General features: G+C 44.0%; 1 protein-coding gene across 2 annotated transcripts in view; it reads left to right on the top strand.

Moving 5' to 3' along the window:
• The window catches only part of LOC115149178 (coronin-1C-A), a 35,801-nt gene extending 20,951 nt beyond the window's left edge, over nucleotides 1-14,850 (top strand). For both annotated transcript variants that reach the window (XM_029691785.1, XM_029691786.1), the window contains exons 3-11: nucleotides 5,100-5,222; nucleotides 6,014-6,143; nucleotides 6,337-6,518; nucleotides 12,028-12,147; nucleotides 12,471-12,575; nucleotides 12,734-12,879; nucleotides 13,033-13,090; nucleotides 13,266-13,511; nucleotides 13,790-14,850. In XM_029691785.1, the coding sequence (XP_029547645.1) occupies nucleotides 5,100-5,222; nucleotides 6,014-6,143; nucleotides 6,337-6,518; nucleotides 12,028-12,147; nucleotides 12,471-12,575; nucleotides 12,734-12,879; nucleotides 13,033-13,090; nucleotides 13,266-13,511; nucleotides 13,790-13,909 (1,230 nt within the window). In that variant the 3' untranslated portion in view covers nucleotides 13,910-14,850. The remainder of the gene's footprint in view (nucleotides 1-5,099; nucleotides 5,223-6,013; nucleotides 6,144-6,336; nucleotides 6,519-12,027; nucleotides 12,148-12,470; nucleotides 12,576-12,733; nucleotides 12,880-13,032; nucleotides 13,091-13,265; nucleotides 13,512-13,789) is intronic.
• The last annotated feature ends 1,916 nt before the right edge of the window (nucleotides 14,851-16,766 follow it).

Raw genomic sequence — 16,766 nt, 5'->3', positions numbered from 1 at the left:
CTCATCACTGTCAAACGCTCCCTAAAACACTTCAGCAAGCAGGCCTTTCTAATCGACCTGGCCCGGGTATCCCGGAAAGATATTGACCTCATCCCATCAGTAGAGGATGCCTGGTTGTTCTTCAAAAGTGCTTTCCTCTCCATCTTAAATAAGCATGCCCCGTTCAAAAAATGTAGAATTAAGAACAGATATAGTCCTTGGTTCACCCCAGACTTGACTGCCCTTGACCAGCACAAAAACATCCGGTGGCGTTCTGCATTAGCATCGAATAGCCCCCGTGATATGCAACTTTTCAGGGAAGTCAGGAACCAATATACTCAGTCAGTTAGGAAAGCTAAGGCTAACTTTTTCAAACAGAAATTTGCATCCTGTAGCACTAATTCCAAAAAGTACAGTCCATGGAGAATAAGAGCACCTCCTCCCAGCTGCTCACTGCACTGAGGATAGGAAACACTGTCACCACCGATAAATCCACGATAATCGATCATTTCAATAAGCATTTCTCCACGGCTGGCCATGCTTTCCATCTGGCTGCAGCAACTTGTCCCCCCCCCCCCCGCTTCTCTTTCGCCCAAATCCATCTGATGTTCTGAAAGAGCTGCAAAATCTGGATCCCTACAAATCAGCTGGGCTAGATAATCTGGACCCTCTCTTTCTAAAATTATCCTGCGAAATTGTTGCAACCCCTATTACTAGCCTATTCAACCTCTTTCGTATCGTCTGAGATCCCCAAAGATTGGAAAGCTGCTGTGGTCATCCCCTTCTTCAAAGGGGGAGACACTCTAGACCCAAACTGTTATAGACCTAATTCCATCCTGCCTTGCCTTTCTAAAATCTTCAAAAGCCAAGTTAACAAACAGATCACCGACCATTTTGAATCCCACTGTACCTTCTCCACTATGCAATCTGGTTTCCGAGCTGGTCATGGGTGCTCCTCAGCCACGCTCAAGGTCCTAAACGATATCATAACCTCCATCGATAAAAAAACAGTACTGTGCAGCCGTCTTCATCAACCTGGCCAAGGCTTTCGACTCTGTCAATCACCGCATTCTTATCGGAAGACTCAATAGCCTTGGCTTCTCAAATGACTGCCTCTGTTCTCTGTATATATCAATGATGTCGCTCTTGCTGCTGGTGATCCTCTGATCCACCTCTACGCAGACGACACCATTCTGTATACATCTGGTCCTTCTTTGGACACTGCTAACAAACCTCCAAACGAGCTTAAACACTGTATCACACTTCTTCCGTGGCCTCCAACTGCTTTTAAATGCTAGTAAAACTAAGTGCGTGCTCTTCAACCGATTTCTGCCCGCACCCTCCCGCCCGACTAGCATCACTACTCTGGACGGTTCTGACCTAGAATATGTGGACAACTACAAATACCTAGGTGTCTGGTTAGACTGTAAAGTCTCCTTCCAGACTCACATTAAGCATCTCCAATCCAAAATTACATCTAGAATCAGCTTCCTATTTCACAACAAAGCCTCCTTCACTCATGCTGCCAAACATACCCTCGTAAAACTGACTATCCTACCGATCCTTGACTTCGGCGACGTCATTTACAAAATAGCCTCCAACACTCTACTCAGACTACATCCAGTTTGCTATCACAGTACCATCCGTTTTGTCACCAAAGCCCCATATACTACCCACCACTGCGACCTGTATGCTCTCGTTGGCTGGCCCTCACTGCATATCCGTCACCAAACCCCCTGGCTCCAGGTCATCTATAAGTCTTTGCTAGGTAAAGCTCCGCCTTATCTCAGATCACTGGTCACCATAGCAACACCCAACCGTAGCACGCGCTCCAGCAGGTATATTTCACTGGTCATCCCCAAAGCCAACACTTCCTTTGGCTGCCTTTCCTTCCAGTTCTCTGCTGCCAGTGACTGTAACGAATTGCAAAAATCTCTGAAGCTGGAGTCTTCTATCTCCCTCTCCAACTTTAAGCATCAGCTGTCAGAGCAGTGTACCTGTACACAGCCAATCTGTAAATGGCACACCCAACTACCTCATCCCCATATTATTACTTACCCTCTTGCTCTTTTGCACCCCAGTATCTCTACTTGCACATCATCATCTGCACATCTATCACTCCAGTATTAATGCTAAATTGTAATTATTTCGCTTCTATGGCCTATTTGCCTACTTCCCTACTCTTCTACATTTGCACACACTGTACATAGATTTTCTTCTTTTTTTCTATTATTATTGACAGTACGTTTGTCTATCCCATGTGTAACTCTGTGTTGTTGTTTTTGTCGCACTGCTTTGCTTTATCTTGGCCAGGTCGCAGTTGTAAATGAGAACTTGTTCTCAACTAGCCTACCTGGTTAAATAAAGGTGAAATAAAAAAAGCAAAGCAGGAGTGGCTTCGGGACAAGTCTCTGAATGTCCTTGAGTGGCCCAACCAGACCCCGGACTTGAACCTGATCGAACATCTCTGGAGAGACCTGAAAATAGCTGTGCAGCAACACTCCCCATTCAACCTAACAGAGCTTGAGAGGATCTGCAGAGAAGAATAGGAGATACTCCCCAAATACAGGTGTGCCAAGCTTGTAGCATCATACCCAAGATGACTCCAGGCTGTAATCGCTGCCATAGGTGCTTCAACAAAGTACTGAGTAAATACTTATGTCTGAAATACTTATGTAAATGTAATATTTAAATACTTTTTGTATTAAATTAGTAACCATTTCTAAATTCCTGTTTTTGCTTTGTCATTATAGGGTATTGTGTATAGATTGATGAGGGGGGGGAACTATTTAATACATTTTAGATTAAGGCTGTAACCTAACAAAATGTGTAAAAAGTTAAGGGGTCTGAATACTTTCTGAAAGCACTGTATATTGTCTCAGAGAGTACTGTGTTTCCCCGGTATTCATTTAGCAGCGGCTGCTGCTAAATAGTTGCCGCCACACCCAACATTTTTTAAATGCATTTTTTGCGATGGAAAAACACTTTCATGACTAAAACCAGACAAAGTTTGTAGAAAATATAATTTACCTATATATTGTTTTTATCAACTTTGAAAACAAGAAATCACCAAATGATAATTAAAAATTTTGAAACCAATGAAAGCAAACAATGAATTTAGATATACTTTTGGCATGGCTGGATTACCGGCCGGTTACTCGGGGCACATGCCCAGGGGTCCCGTTTGGGGTTCCCATTGATTTTGTCATAATGTTTTAGCCTAAGAACACAGAATTGGCCATGGCCTCCGTGACCCCCCCCCCCCCCCCCCCCCCCCCCTTTCCACAACCTTTGCCACCACTGCTAAAAAAGTTATCTAGGGAAATGCTGGAGTAGAGCGTGTGTGTATACAGTTGAAGTCGGAAGTTTACATACAACTTAGCCAAATAATTTAAACTCAGTTTTTCAATCCCTGACATTTAATCCTAGTAATAATTCCCTGTCTTAGGTCAGTTAGGATCACCACTTATTTTAAGAATGTGAAATGTCAGAATAATAGTAGAGAATAATTTATTTCAGCTTTTATTTCTTTCATCACATTCCCAGTGGGTCAGAAGTTTACATACTAATTGAGTCTATTTGGTAGCATTGCCTTTAAAATGTTTAACTTGGGTCAAACATTTCAGGTAGCCTTCCACAAACTTCCCACAATAACTTGGGTGAATTTTGGCCCATTCCTCCTGACAGAGCTGGTGTAACTGAGTCAGGTTTGTAGGCCTCCTTGCTCACACATGCTTTTTCAGTTCTGCCCACAAAATTTCTATAGGATTGAGGTCAGGGCTTTGTGATGGCCACTCCAATACCTTGACTTTGTTGTCCTTAAGCCATTTTGCCACAACTTTGGAAGTATGCTTGGGGTCATTGTCTATTTGGAAGACCCATTTGCGACCAAGCTTTAACTTCCTGACTGATGTCTTGAGATGTTGCTTCAATATATCCACATAATTTTCCTACCTCATGATGCCATCTATTTGGTGAAGTGCACCAATCCCTCCTGCAGCAAAGCACCCCCACAACATGATGCTGCCACCCTTGTGCTTCACGATTGGGATGGTGTTCTTCGGCTTTCCTCCAATCATAATGATGGTCATTATGGCCAAACGGTTCTATTTTTGTTGTTTCATCAGACCAGATGACATTTCTCCAAAAAGTACAATCTTTGTCCCCATGTGCAGTTGCAAACCGTAGTTTGGCATTTTTATGTTGGTTTTGGAGCAGTAGCTTCTTCCTTGCTGAGCGGCCTTTCAGGTTATGTTGATATAGGACTCGTTTTACTGTGGATATAGACACTTTTGTACCTGTTTCCTCCAGCATCTTCACAAGGTCCTTTGCTGTTGTTCTGGGATTGATTTGCACTTTTCGCACCAAAGTACGTTCATCTCTAGGAGACAGAATGTGTCTCCTTTCTGAGTGGTATGACGGCTGCGTGGTCCCATGGTGTTTATACTTGCATACTATTGTTTGTACAGACGAGCGTGGTACCTTCAGGCGTTTTGGAAATTGCTCCCAAGGATGAACCACTTGTGGAGGTCAACAATTTTCTTTCTGAGGTCTTGGCTGATTTCTTTTGATTTTCCCATGATGTCAAGCAAAGATGCACTGAGTTTGAAGGTAGGCCTTGAAATACATCCACAGGTACACCTCCAATTGACTCAAATGATGTCAATTAGCCTATCAGAAGCTTCTAAAGTCATGACATCATTTTCTGGAATTTTCCAAGCTGTTTAAAGACAGTCAACTTTGTATGTAAACTTCTGACCCACTGGAATTGTGATACAGTAAATTTTAAGTGAAATAATCTGTCTGTAAACAATTGTTGGAAAAATTACTTGTCATGCACAATGTAGATGTCCTAACCGACTTGCCAAAACTATAGTTTGTTAACAAGAAATTTTTGGAGTGGTTGAAAAACGAGTTTTAATGACTCCAACCTAAGTGTATGTAAACTTCCGACTTCAACTGTATGTAGTTGCCCTTTCACCTAATGTTGTATTTTTATTCCTTCACAAGCCAACCCTTGGTCTTTGCCAGTAGGACTAGGGGGCTCACAGTTCACCGTTTCTCCCGTCTTTGTTACTGACCTCCAACAGTCATACTGAACCTCCTCTTTCTCTCTCCAGACAGGTCGCATAGACAAGGCCTACCCAACAGTATGTGGTCATACGGGACCTGTCCTGGACATCGACTGGTGCCCTCACAATGACCATGTCATCGCCAGCGGCTCAGAGGACTGCACAGTCATGGTACGTACAGCCAGTTTTCACTGCTTACATCTTTAAAATGGTGACCCTATGTTCAAGATGCTGTCTTGGCCCAGGTATGAATACCTACCTACCTCACATGTTCGGACTCTGTGGGTGCACCTTACATAATAAAGGAAAGCTCTTTACCCCTATAGATTTTTTGCAGTGAACTCTGTGACATCTCTTAAGAAGACTATGATCAATAGCCCTGTCTGGGTCTGTCAGTGTGCTGCACATGCTAGTGCTGCAACCTTAGCCTCCCTGGTGTGCTCTATACACAAAGCATGTGTCATAGCGTTATCGGATCCACAGCCATAAGTGGATGGTGGAGCAGTGAGGTCATCCTATCAGAATGTCTTGTGTCCTTATTTGGTCTTAGACAAATAATGTCTGCAGCAAGAGACGGACAAGTCCACAGAAGGGTCCATACAATATTTGATCTAAATGTATTTTATATGATAGACCTTAAAGATGGAATACTAAAACATTTTAGAAAGGTCTGCTCTCTGAAACATATGTTATGCAGGTGAAACATGAAATGTTATGCAGACCTTATTCCTTTCCCATCCTTGTTTCTGCCCCCATCAGCTCTCTGCTGCCACCCTTAGACTAAACACTGTTAGTACATCCTGCTAACATTACTGACATCTAGCTAAGGCTGATTGTCTCAAGGGGTTGAGGAGAATTCACCTCTTGTTTGTTCATGTCCGTAGTTTTATAAATTAGAAAATGGCTATAAATAAGTAGAAGGCAATGGCATCATGACTAACTTAATCTCTCGCTGTCTCCAGGTGTGGCAGATCCCAGAGAATGGGCTGGTCACCCCGCTGGCTGAGCCTGTGGTGGTGTTGGAGGGACACTCGAAGAGGGTGGGCATCGTCACCTGGCACCCCACGGCCCGCAACGTCCTCATGAGTGCAGGTAGATACAGGTTTAATACTCTGCTTTCACACTGAGTATAGTGTCTGCAGGAGTATGGCACTTTCAGCGGGGAGTTAATTTGTCACAACAGCTCTCGGAATATAAGGCATTTTATCTTTTCCACTCTGTGGGACTGTACTCTGCTACGAGGCAGTGGCATGTGGATTTTGACTTTTTTTGTCTGTCCCACCAGGCTGTGACAACCTGATCATCATCTGGAACGTAGGGACGGGCGAGGCCATGATCCAGCTGGAGGACATGCACCCTGACGTCATCTTCAGCGCCTGCTGGAGCCGCAATGGAGCCCTCATCTGCACCGCCTGCAAGGACAAGAATATCCGTGTCATTGACCCCCGCAAGGAGAAGATTGTGGCTGTGAGTGGGCTGGGGACTCTGGGGGAGATACAGTGCCTTGCGAAAGTATTCACCCCCTTTGCGTTTTTCCCATTTTGTTGCATTACAACCTGTAATTTAAATGGATTTTTATTTGGATTTCATGCAATGGACATACAGAAAATAGTCCAAATTGGTGAAGTGAGATAAAAAAAGTAAATAAAACAACAGTAAAAAGACATTTGAAAATAAGAGTAGCAAGGCTATATACAGACATCGGTTAGTCAGGCTTATTGAGGCAGTATGTACATGTAGGTATGGTTAAAGTGACTATGCATATATGATGAACAGAGAGTAGCAGTAGTGTAACAGAGGGGTTGGCGGGTGGTGGGTGGGACACAATGCAGATAGCCCGGTTAGCCAATGTGCGGGAGCACTGGTTGGTCGGGCCAATTGAGGTAGTATGTACATGAATGTATAGTTAAAGTGACTATGCATATAAGATTAACAGAGAGTAGCAGCAGCGTAAAAGAGGGTTTGGGGGGGGCACACAATGCAAATAGTCCGGGTAACCATTTGGTTACCTGTTCAGGAGTCTTATGGCTTGTGGGTAAAAACTGTTGAGAAGCCTTTTTGTCCTAGACTTGGCACGCCGGTACCGCTTGCCATGCGGTAGTAGAGAGAACAGTCTATGACTGGGGTGGCTGGGGTCTTTGACAATTTTTAGGGCCTTCCTCTGACACCGCCTGGTGTAGAGGTCTTGGATGGCATGCAGCTTTGCCCCCAGTGATGTACTGGGCCGTACGCACTACCCTCTGAAGTGCCTTGCGGTCAGAGGCCGAGCAATTGCCGTACCAGGCAGTGATGCAACCGGTCAGGATGATCTCGATGTTGCAGCTATAGAACCTTTTGAGGATCTCAGGACCCATGCCAAGTCTTTTTAGTTTCCTGAGGGGGAATAGGCTATGTCGTGCGCTCTTCATGACTGTCTTGGTGTGTTTGTTGTTGATGTGGACACCAAGGAATTTTAAGCTCTCAACCTGCTCCACTACAGCCCCGTCATGAGAATGGGGACGTGCTCGGTGCTCCTTTTCCTGTAGTCCACAATCATCTCCTTAGTCTTGGTTACGTTGAGGGATAGGTTGTTATTCTGGCACCACCCGGCCAGGTCTCTGACCACCTCCCTATAGGCTGTCTCGTCGTTGTCAGTGATCAGGCCTACCACTGTTGTCGTCTGCAAACTTAATGATGGTTTTGGAGTCGTGCCTGGCCATACAGTCGTGGGTGAACAGGGAGTACAGGAGGGAACTGAGCACGCACCCCTGGGGAGCTCCAGTGTTGAGGATCAGCGTGGCAGATGTGTTGCTACCTACCCTCACCACCTGGGGGTGGCCCGTCAGGAAGTCCAGGATCCAGTTGCAGAGGGAAGTGTTTAGTCCCAGGTTCCTTAGCGTAGTGATGAGCTTTGAGGGTACTATGGTGTTGAACGCTGAACTGTAGTCAATGAATAGCATTCTCACATAGGTGTTCCTTTTGTCCAGGTGGGAAAGGGCAGTGTGGAGTGCAATAGAGATTGCATCATCTGTGGATCTGTTTGGGCGGTATGCAAATTGGAGTGGGTCTAGGGTTTCTGGGATAATGGTGTTGATGTGAGCCATGACCAGCCTTTCAAAGCACCTCATGGCTACGTACGTGAGTGCTGCGGGTCTGTAGTCATTTAGGCAGGTTGCCTTTGTGTTCTTGGGCACAGGGACTATGGTGGTCTGCTTGATATTGGTATTACAGACTCAATCAGGGACATGTTGAAAATCTCAGTGAAGGCACCTGCCAGTTGGTCAGCACATGCCCGGAGCACACGTCTGGCCCCTCAGCCTTGTGTATGTTGACCTGTTTAATGGTCTTACTCACGTCGGCTACGGAGAGCATGATCACACAGTCGTCCGGAACAGCATGCATGCCTCAGTGTTGCTTGCCTCGAAGCGAGAATAGAAGTGATTTAGCTCACCTGGTAGGCTCGTGTCACTGGGCAGCTCGCGGCTGTGCTTCCCTTTGTAGTCTGTAATAGTTTGCAAGCCCTGCCACATCCGACAAGCGTCGGAGCCGGTGTAGTATGATTCAATCTTAGCCCTGTATTGATGCTTTGCCTGTTTGATGGTTCGTCGCAGGGCATAGCGGGATTTCTTGTAAGCTTCCGGATTAGAGTCCCGCACCTTGAAAGCGGCAACTCTACCCTTTAGCTCAGTGCGAATGTTGCCTGTAATCCATGGTTTTTGGTTGGGGAATGTACGTACAGTCACTGTGGGGACGACGTCCTCAATGCACTTACTGATAAAGCCAGTGACTGATGTGGTGTATTCCTCAATGTCATCGGAAGAATCCCGGAACATGTTCCAGTCTGTGATAGCAAAACAGTCCTGTAGTTTAGCATCTGCTTCATCTGACCATTTTTTTATAGACTGAGTCACTGGTGCTTCCTGCTTTAATTTTTGCTTGTAAGCAGGAATCAGGAGGATAGAGTTGTGGTCGGATTTACCAAATGGAGGGCGAGGGAGAGCTTTGTACGCATCTTTGTGTGTGGAGTACAGGTGATCTAGAATTTCTTTCCCCAATTTTTTTTCCCCCAATTACCTTCAGAAGTCACATAATTAGTTAGATTGCACACAGGTGAACTTTATTTGTCACATGATCTGTCACATGATGTCAGTATATATACACCTGTTCTGAAAGGCCCCAGAGCCTGCAACAACACTAAGCAAGGGGCACCACCAAGCAAGCGGCACTATGAAGACCAAGGAGCTCTCCAAACAGGTCAGGGACAAAGTTGTGGAGAAGTACAGATCAGGGTTGGGTTATAAAAAAAATATCAGGAACTTTGAACCTCCCACAGAGCACCATTAAATCCATTATTAAAAAATGTAAACAATATGGCACCACAACAAACCTGCCAAGAGAGGGCCGCCCACCAAAACTCATGGACCAGGCAAGGAGGGCATTGATTAGAGGGGCAACAAAGAGACCGAAGATAACCCTGAAAGAGCTGCAAAGCTCCGCAGCGGAGATTGGAGTATCTGTCCATAGGACCACTTTAAGCTGTACACTCCACAGAGCTGGGCTTTATGGAAGAGTGGCCAAAAAAGCCATTGCTTAAAGTAAAAAATAAGCAAACACGTTTGGTGTTTGCCAAAAGGCATGTGGGAGACTCCCAAAACATATGGAAGAAGGTACTCTGGTCAGATGAGACTAAAATGGAGTTTTTTGGCCATCAATGAAAACGCTATGTCTGGTGCAAACCCAACACCTCTCATCACCCCGAGAACACCATCCCCACAGTGAAGCATGGTGGTGGCAGCATCGTGCTGTGGGGATGTTTTTCATCGGCAGGGACTGGGAAACTGGTCAGAATTGAAGGAATGATGGGAAGCGCTAAATGGAGGGAAACCTGTTTGTCTTTCAGACATTTGAAAGTGGGACGGAGGTTCACTTTCCAGCAGTATAATGACTCTAAGCATACTGCTAAAGTAACACTTGAGTGTTTTTTTTAAGGAGAAACATTTTAAATGTCTTGGAATGGCCTAGTCAAAGCCCAGGCCTCAATCCAATTGAGAATCTGTGGTGTGACTTAAAGATTGCTGTACACCAGCGGAACCCATCGCTTGCGTCCCACCTACTCAACAGCCAGTGTAATCCCGTGGCGCGATATTCAAATACCTTAGAAATGCTATTACTTCAATTTCTCAAACATATGACTATTTTACACCATTTTAAAGACCTAGACTCTCGTTAATCTAACCACACTGTCCAATTTCAAAAAGGCTTTACAACGAAAGCAAAACATTAGATTATGTCAGCAGAGTACCCAGCCAGAAATAATCAGACACCCATTTTTCAAGCTAGCATATAATGTCACATAAACCCTAACCACAGCTAAATGCAGCACTAACCTTTGATGATCTTCATCAGATGACAATCCTAGGACATTATGTTATACAATACATGCATGTTTTGTTCAATCAAGTTCATATTTATATCAAAAACCAGCTTTTTACATTAGCATGTGACTAGCATTCCCACCGAACACTTCCGGTGAATTTACTAAATTACTCACGATAAACGTTCACAAAAAAACATAATTATTTTAAGAATTATAGATACAGAACTCCTTTATGCACTCGCTATGTCCGATTTTAAAATAGCTTTTCGGTGAAAGCACATTTTGCAATATTCTGAGTACATAGCCTGGCCATCACAGGCTAGCTATTTTGACACCCACCAAGTGTGGTACTCACCAAACTCCGATTTACTATTAGAAAAGTTTGATTACCTTTGCTGTTCTTCGTCAGAATGCACTCCCAGGACTTCTACTTCAATAACAAATGTTGGTTTGGTTCCAAATAATCCATAGTTATATCCAAATAGCGGCGTTTTGTTTGTGCGTTCAAGACACTATCCGAAGGGTAAAGAAGGGTGACGCACCCGATGCGTTTCGTGACAAAAAAATTCAAAATATTCCATTACCGTACTTCGAAGCATGTCAAACGCTGTTTAAAATCAATTTTTATGCTATTTTTTCTCGTAAAAAAGCGATAATATTCCGACCGGGAGTCGTTGTTTTCATTCAAAGAGAGAGAAAGTAACATGGTGTCGGCTCGTGCACGCGCCTCCAGTCTCATTGTCCTCAGATCGACCACTTACCAAATGCGCTAATGTTTTTCAGCCATGGCCTGCAAAGCCACCATTCATCGTTCTGGCGCCTTCTGAGAGCCTATGGGAGCGTTAGAAAATGTCACGTTATGCCAGAGATCCCCTGTTTAGGTTAGAGATGATCAAGAAGGCCAAGAAATAGTCAGAGAGCGCTTCCTGTTTGGAATCTTCTCAGGTTTTGGCCTGCCAAATGAGTTCTGTTATACTCACAGACACCATTCAAACAGTTTTAGAAACTTTAGGGTGTTTTCTATCCAAATCAAAAAATTATATGCATATTCTAGTTACTGGGCAGGAGTAGTAACCAGATTAAATCGGGTACTATTTTTATCCGGCCGTGCAAATACTGCCCCCTATCCCCAACAGGTTAAAGATTGCTGTACACCAGTGGAACCCATCCAACTTGAAGGAGCTGGAGCAGTTTGCCTTGAAGAATGGTCAAAAATCACAGTGGCTAGATGTGCCAAGCGTATAGAGACATACCCCTAGAGACTTGCAGCTGTAATTGCTGCGAAGGGTGGTTTTACAAAGTATTGACCGTTTTTTTTCTTCTCTCATTTCTTGTCTGTTTCACAATAAAAAAAATTGCATCTTCAAAGTGGAAGGCATGTTGTGTAAATCAAGTGATACAAATCCCCCCAAAAATATATTTTAATTCCAGGTTGTAAGGCAACAAAATAGGAGAAATGCTAAGGGGGGGTGAATACTTTCGCAAGCCACTGTATGTTGGCTTGATAATCACTCTTACTGTAGCACTGTCTCTCACACACACAGACACTCCTACCAAGACACACACACGTCATTGGTGCTGAAACATGCGATCCTCTCTGATAGACGTGTTGTGTTTCAGGAGAAGGACAAGGCCCACGATGGAGCACGGCCCATGAGAGCCATCTTCCTGGCTGACGGAAACGTCTTCACCACCGGCTTCAGCCGCATGAGCGAGCGGCAGCTAGCCCTCTGGAACCCCGTATGTCACCTCCCATCCAGACCCACACGGACACACACACGTGGAAATCTGTCGATGTGCCCTTGAGCAAGGCACTTAACCCTAATTGCTCCAGGGTCGCCGTTAAAAATGGCAGACCCTGGCTGTGACCCCACTCTCTTGAGGGTGTCTCCGGGAGAGTTGGGATATGCAAAAAAACACATTCTCAATTCACACGTGTAAAATATGCAGATAGCCCGGTTAGCCAATGTGCGGGAGCACTGGTTGGTCGGCCCAATTGAGGTAGTATGTACATGAATGTATAGTTAAAGTAACCACATGAAATGTATGTTTTGTGTTGACAGAAAAGCATGGAGGAGCCAATATCAGTCCACGAGCTGGACACCAGTAATGGAGTGTTGCTGCCCTTCTATGACGCAGACACCAGCGTAGTGTACCTGTGTGGGAAGGTGAGGATGATATACTTGTTAGATATGTATTGTATTTCCTAAGTCCCTGTCTTATCCCCCAAACCCAATATTGTCTCCATCTGGATAGAGGATTAGTGTGACTTCGGTCTTTCTGGGAGGATTTCACAGGTTTTAACAGTAACCTCTCCTATGTTCAGGGTGACAGTAGCATCCGGTACTTTGAGATAACGGACGAGGCTCCATTCGTGCACTACCTCAACACCTTCTCCAGCAAGGAGCCCCAGCGAGGTATGGGCTACATGCCCAAACGAGGACTGGACGTCAACAAGTGCGAGATTGCCAGGTAACAACCATGCACTCAAAGTGGGATGGCTTTGAGACCTTCTCCTTTTGTCCATTAGAGGGAGGACATGTTGCAGTATTTGAGAGAACAGTCCTAATGCCTTTGATTCTGTGGCTGTACATCCTCATCATGTTTTGTCTATCTTACTTACAGGTTTTATAAACTACATGAGAGAAAATGTGAGCCAATCATTATGACAGTCCCCCGAAAGGTTTGTCTTTCTTTTACTCTTTGAATATTTTTTTACGTTGAAGACATTGATGCTGTAGAAAAGAGTGCAATTGTTGTTCAAATCAGGCAATATTAAGAATAGATTATCACCACTGACTAGAGTACAATCCTAACTGATACCATTGTCTTTCCCTCTCTCCATCCCACACATTCAGTCGGACCTGTTCCAGGATGACCTGTACCCGGACACAGCAGGACCAGATTGTGCCATCGAGGCAGAGGACTGGTTTGATGGGAAGAATGGTGAGCCCATCCTGATCTCCCTGAAAAACGGCTATGTCCCCGGCAAGAACCGCGACCTCAAGGTGGTCAAGAAGTCTAATGTCTTGGAGGGCAAGCCAGCCAAGAAAGCAGCAAACACCTCGCCTGCCGAGAGCAAGGCCTCTCCACATCCGTCTATAGTGAGTAGGACTGGACACTTTCAGTAACAACTGTCAAGCTATATTAAGACAATATAGTGAATAAAACTGTACTTTTAACACAGGCAATAGACAGGATGTGTTAAGATAAACTAAGAAAATCAGCTGCAGGGACACAGTGAATAGATTTGATTCTCAACGATTGATATCAGAACAGTACTGGAACATTTTCTGGTAAGTCATTTTAGCCACCAAATGGTTTGTGAAACAATATATCTTGTCATTATTTAACTGGTCGCCCTTTCTATGCTTTATTGCAGCAAAATGAAGGGAAACTGGAGGAGCTACTGCGAGAGGTCAAGTCGCTCAGGGACCTCGTCACCCTTCAGGACCGTCGAATTGCCAAACTGGAGGACCAGATGTCCAAGGTCGCCATCTAAGACTCAGCCCCCGCTCAGGACCATTCATTGATTGGGAGATAATCAAGTGAACAGGGCCAGTCACTACCAAAATTTGAGAATTCGGCTTCATCATTCCGCTTGGAATCTTCCCAGCGACGATCCCAAGCACACATTCCAAGATGAACTTTGTTTTTTATCATGTCTACCCTTCACACTTTCCTCTAAAATACTTAGAGAAAAAACTGTTGCAATTCATAGTCCACCTTTTTACTGAGGATGAAACGCATTTAAATAACTGCCATTTTTTTGGTTGATGGAAAAGTCTTACCATTTTGTTATTGTTTTAAATTGTGGTCAAGAACATTCTGATGGGAAGTTTGTACTTAGTGCAATACTCTCAACAATAGTATGTAGCCACCAGTATTGCCATATTCCCTTGATTTTTGTGCTGCCAAAAAAAAATGTATGGGTGTGGGTTTTCATTTATTATGTCTTTTCTCCTGTTTTGCATTCCAGTTACAGACTATAGGGTAATAGAATGATTTCGGCAAAGAGAAGGATTATCTTTGAACCAACTATAGCTGTTACACTGTTGCAAAAGAAAGAGAAAGAAATCAGAGTTTTTCCGCCACGCCAGCTGCTCGTATTAAGCATCAGGTCACTAAATGTGAAGGAAGTCTGACGATACTGTTAGATCTTCTGGGTGTAGATTTTAACTGTGGGGGTGTCGGGAGGCAGTGGCGTAAACTGCAGATCTCGCTGGTATAAATATAGTGGTGCCTCTGTCACGCTGTGGAGGGTATTAGGGCTCAATCTGAGGTCACCCTCTCCGGTGCATGTTGTGGCATTGGAAAGGGACCTCTCTCTCAACATTTCTTTCACTCAACCATCTAGTTCATGTAGTAAGGTGCATGCAATAAAGATTTTACACATGGAAATGTCTTCTCCACAATAAATCCCTTATTCTTTGTTTGCGCTAACTTCTCTTTCTACCTTTTTCACCTCTGCCAAGCTTCCTGGCTTGAATGAAATGATTCACACACTGAAACCGGCAGAGCAATGCACAGTCTGATAGACAGATCTCAAGTGGGATTTTAGAAACCATTATGTGAATATACAGTATAACATTGTATCTTTTGATAATACCACATCATCTGAAATTATCATAAATGACAATCAGGACAAATCAAGATCCAGTAATTAGTCTTATGTACAATCATGAAAGATCCTTTGTTCCATCAGCAGAGTGCCAGTGACACAGTCTAGAGGGGGGGCATTTAAACCATGGAGTAGGGGTTTTCATTGCTTTGGCGGGCCCATAAAGTCATTTTCTGCTCCTGGTTTCCTGTCCAGATAGGCTGCAGCTACTGTGCTTCTGGTTGGGGGCTGTTCTCATCACACAGCGTGGAAGGAAGGGGGGTCAGAGGGGCTGTGTCTGGCATCCGGACACACCGGCAACCAGTGGGCGGATGAGGGGATGAACGTGGACTATAGGGATTTTGTAGATTAGATGGAGTTAGATGAATGGCTAGAAGTAGAGGGATAACAGTTCAAGGAAGATTAAGTGGATTTGGTGGGAATGTGTTTTTTGGGGATATGTTACCTACTGATATACCATCTACATGAGTTAATGGAAAAGGATTACTGAAAGGCTTACTAGCACACATTTCACTCCTGTATTTCCTCTCTTGACCACCCACCTCCTAAAATCCTTTGCTGGGAAAACGGCCAGTTTGAAGGTCACTGTGGGATAAATGTCCTCTTTTGTAGCTGGCTTTGTGTGGCTACTCAACTTTGTTGTGTGTTAAAATTCTGGACTATCAAATTCCTATGCTGTCTTTGCAAAATAACATTTTGAACAGTTTAGGTTCTGTGGGGGAAATATTTGTTGTTTTTAATGGATCAAATGTCATGTTTATTATCAGTCTGACAATTTAGTGAATATAGTGCTCAAACTCCATGCAGACAAGAATATTTTGCTTTACGTGTCATGCATTGTGTGATGTAGTGTGATGAAGTAAGCCTATACCAAGAAAAGTATTTCAGCCTGCAACTAAACTAGTGGTTGTGATTAATCCATTATCCCTGAGACAACTACCTCTGTGAAGGTGGTTAGAGAGAGTCCAGAGCAACATCCGAGTACTCAAAGGAGCTGGTTCACAAATGACTCACAAGACGAGAACAGGAAGTGGTGGTTTCCATGGAGACAGGTTTCAATACTTGCTGCCACATTTCCACAGGAGGTCTGTTGTTTGCACTGAGCAGCAATGAGCCTGGTTACAGGAGGTCTGTAGTTTGCACTGAGCAGCAATGAGCCTGGTTACAGGAGGTCTGTAGTTTACAGTGTAACTCTCCCAAGCACCACATGTTCTTCATGATCAGACTCCAGACATCTAGCGTCTACCATAGAGGGAAATATCTGAGACACAACCATTCCACTTAAATATGACTCAGCGCCTCAGACACTTATGTTAATAATTCCATGTCTAACCCACTTCAACTATCATATGAGAGAGAGGACCTTCAGAAACTTTGATATTTTCCAAAGTATGATATGGACTGTGAATTGGGTGGATTTTGGGATGTAATTCATGATCTACTATTGTGTGGATAAATGTCTGCTGAATGTAGCTCTCTGAGTTCCACATTCTTAGAGCACAAACTACATTTCATCTTGAAGTTCTGGTGCCATTTCGGAAATGTAATGTATTGATTGGGGACTTTTTTCTGGAGGAATGTAACAGGGTTTCTGGGTGATTTGTGATGTTTTAATTGTGCTTCCCATGATAGTATTTTTGTATTTTAATCTGTATATGTTTGGGTATAATGTGTATATTTACTTTGTTACAGGGCACATTTGTAAAAGAGACCTAGGTCTCAATATGTTTTCCCTTAA

The sequence above is a fragment of the Salmo trutta genome, chromosome 15 (assembly GCF_901001165.1).
Source record: "Salmo trutta chromosome 15, fSalTru1.1, whole genome shotgun sequence".
NCBI lineage: Eukaryota > Metazoa > Chordata > Actinopteri > Salmoniformes > Salmonidae > Salmo > Salmo trutta.
Note: the sequence above shows the minus strand (reverse complement) of the source record. Positions and strands in the feature narration are given on the sequence as shown.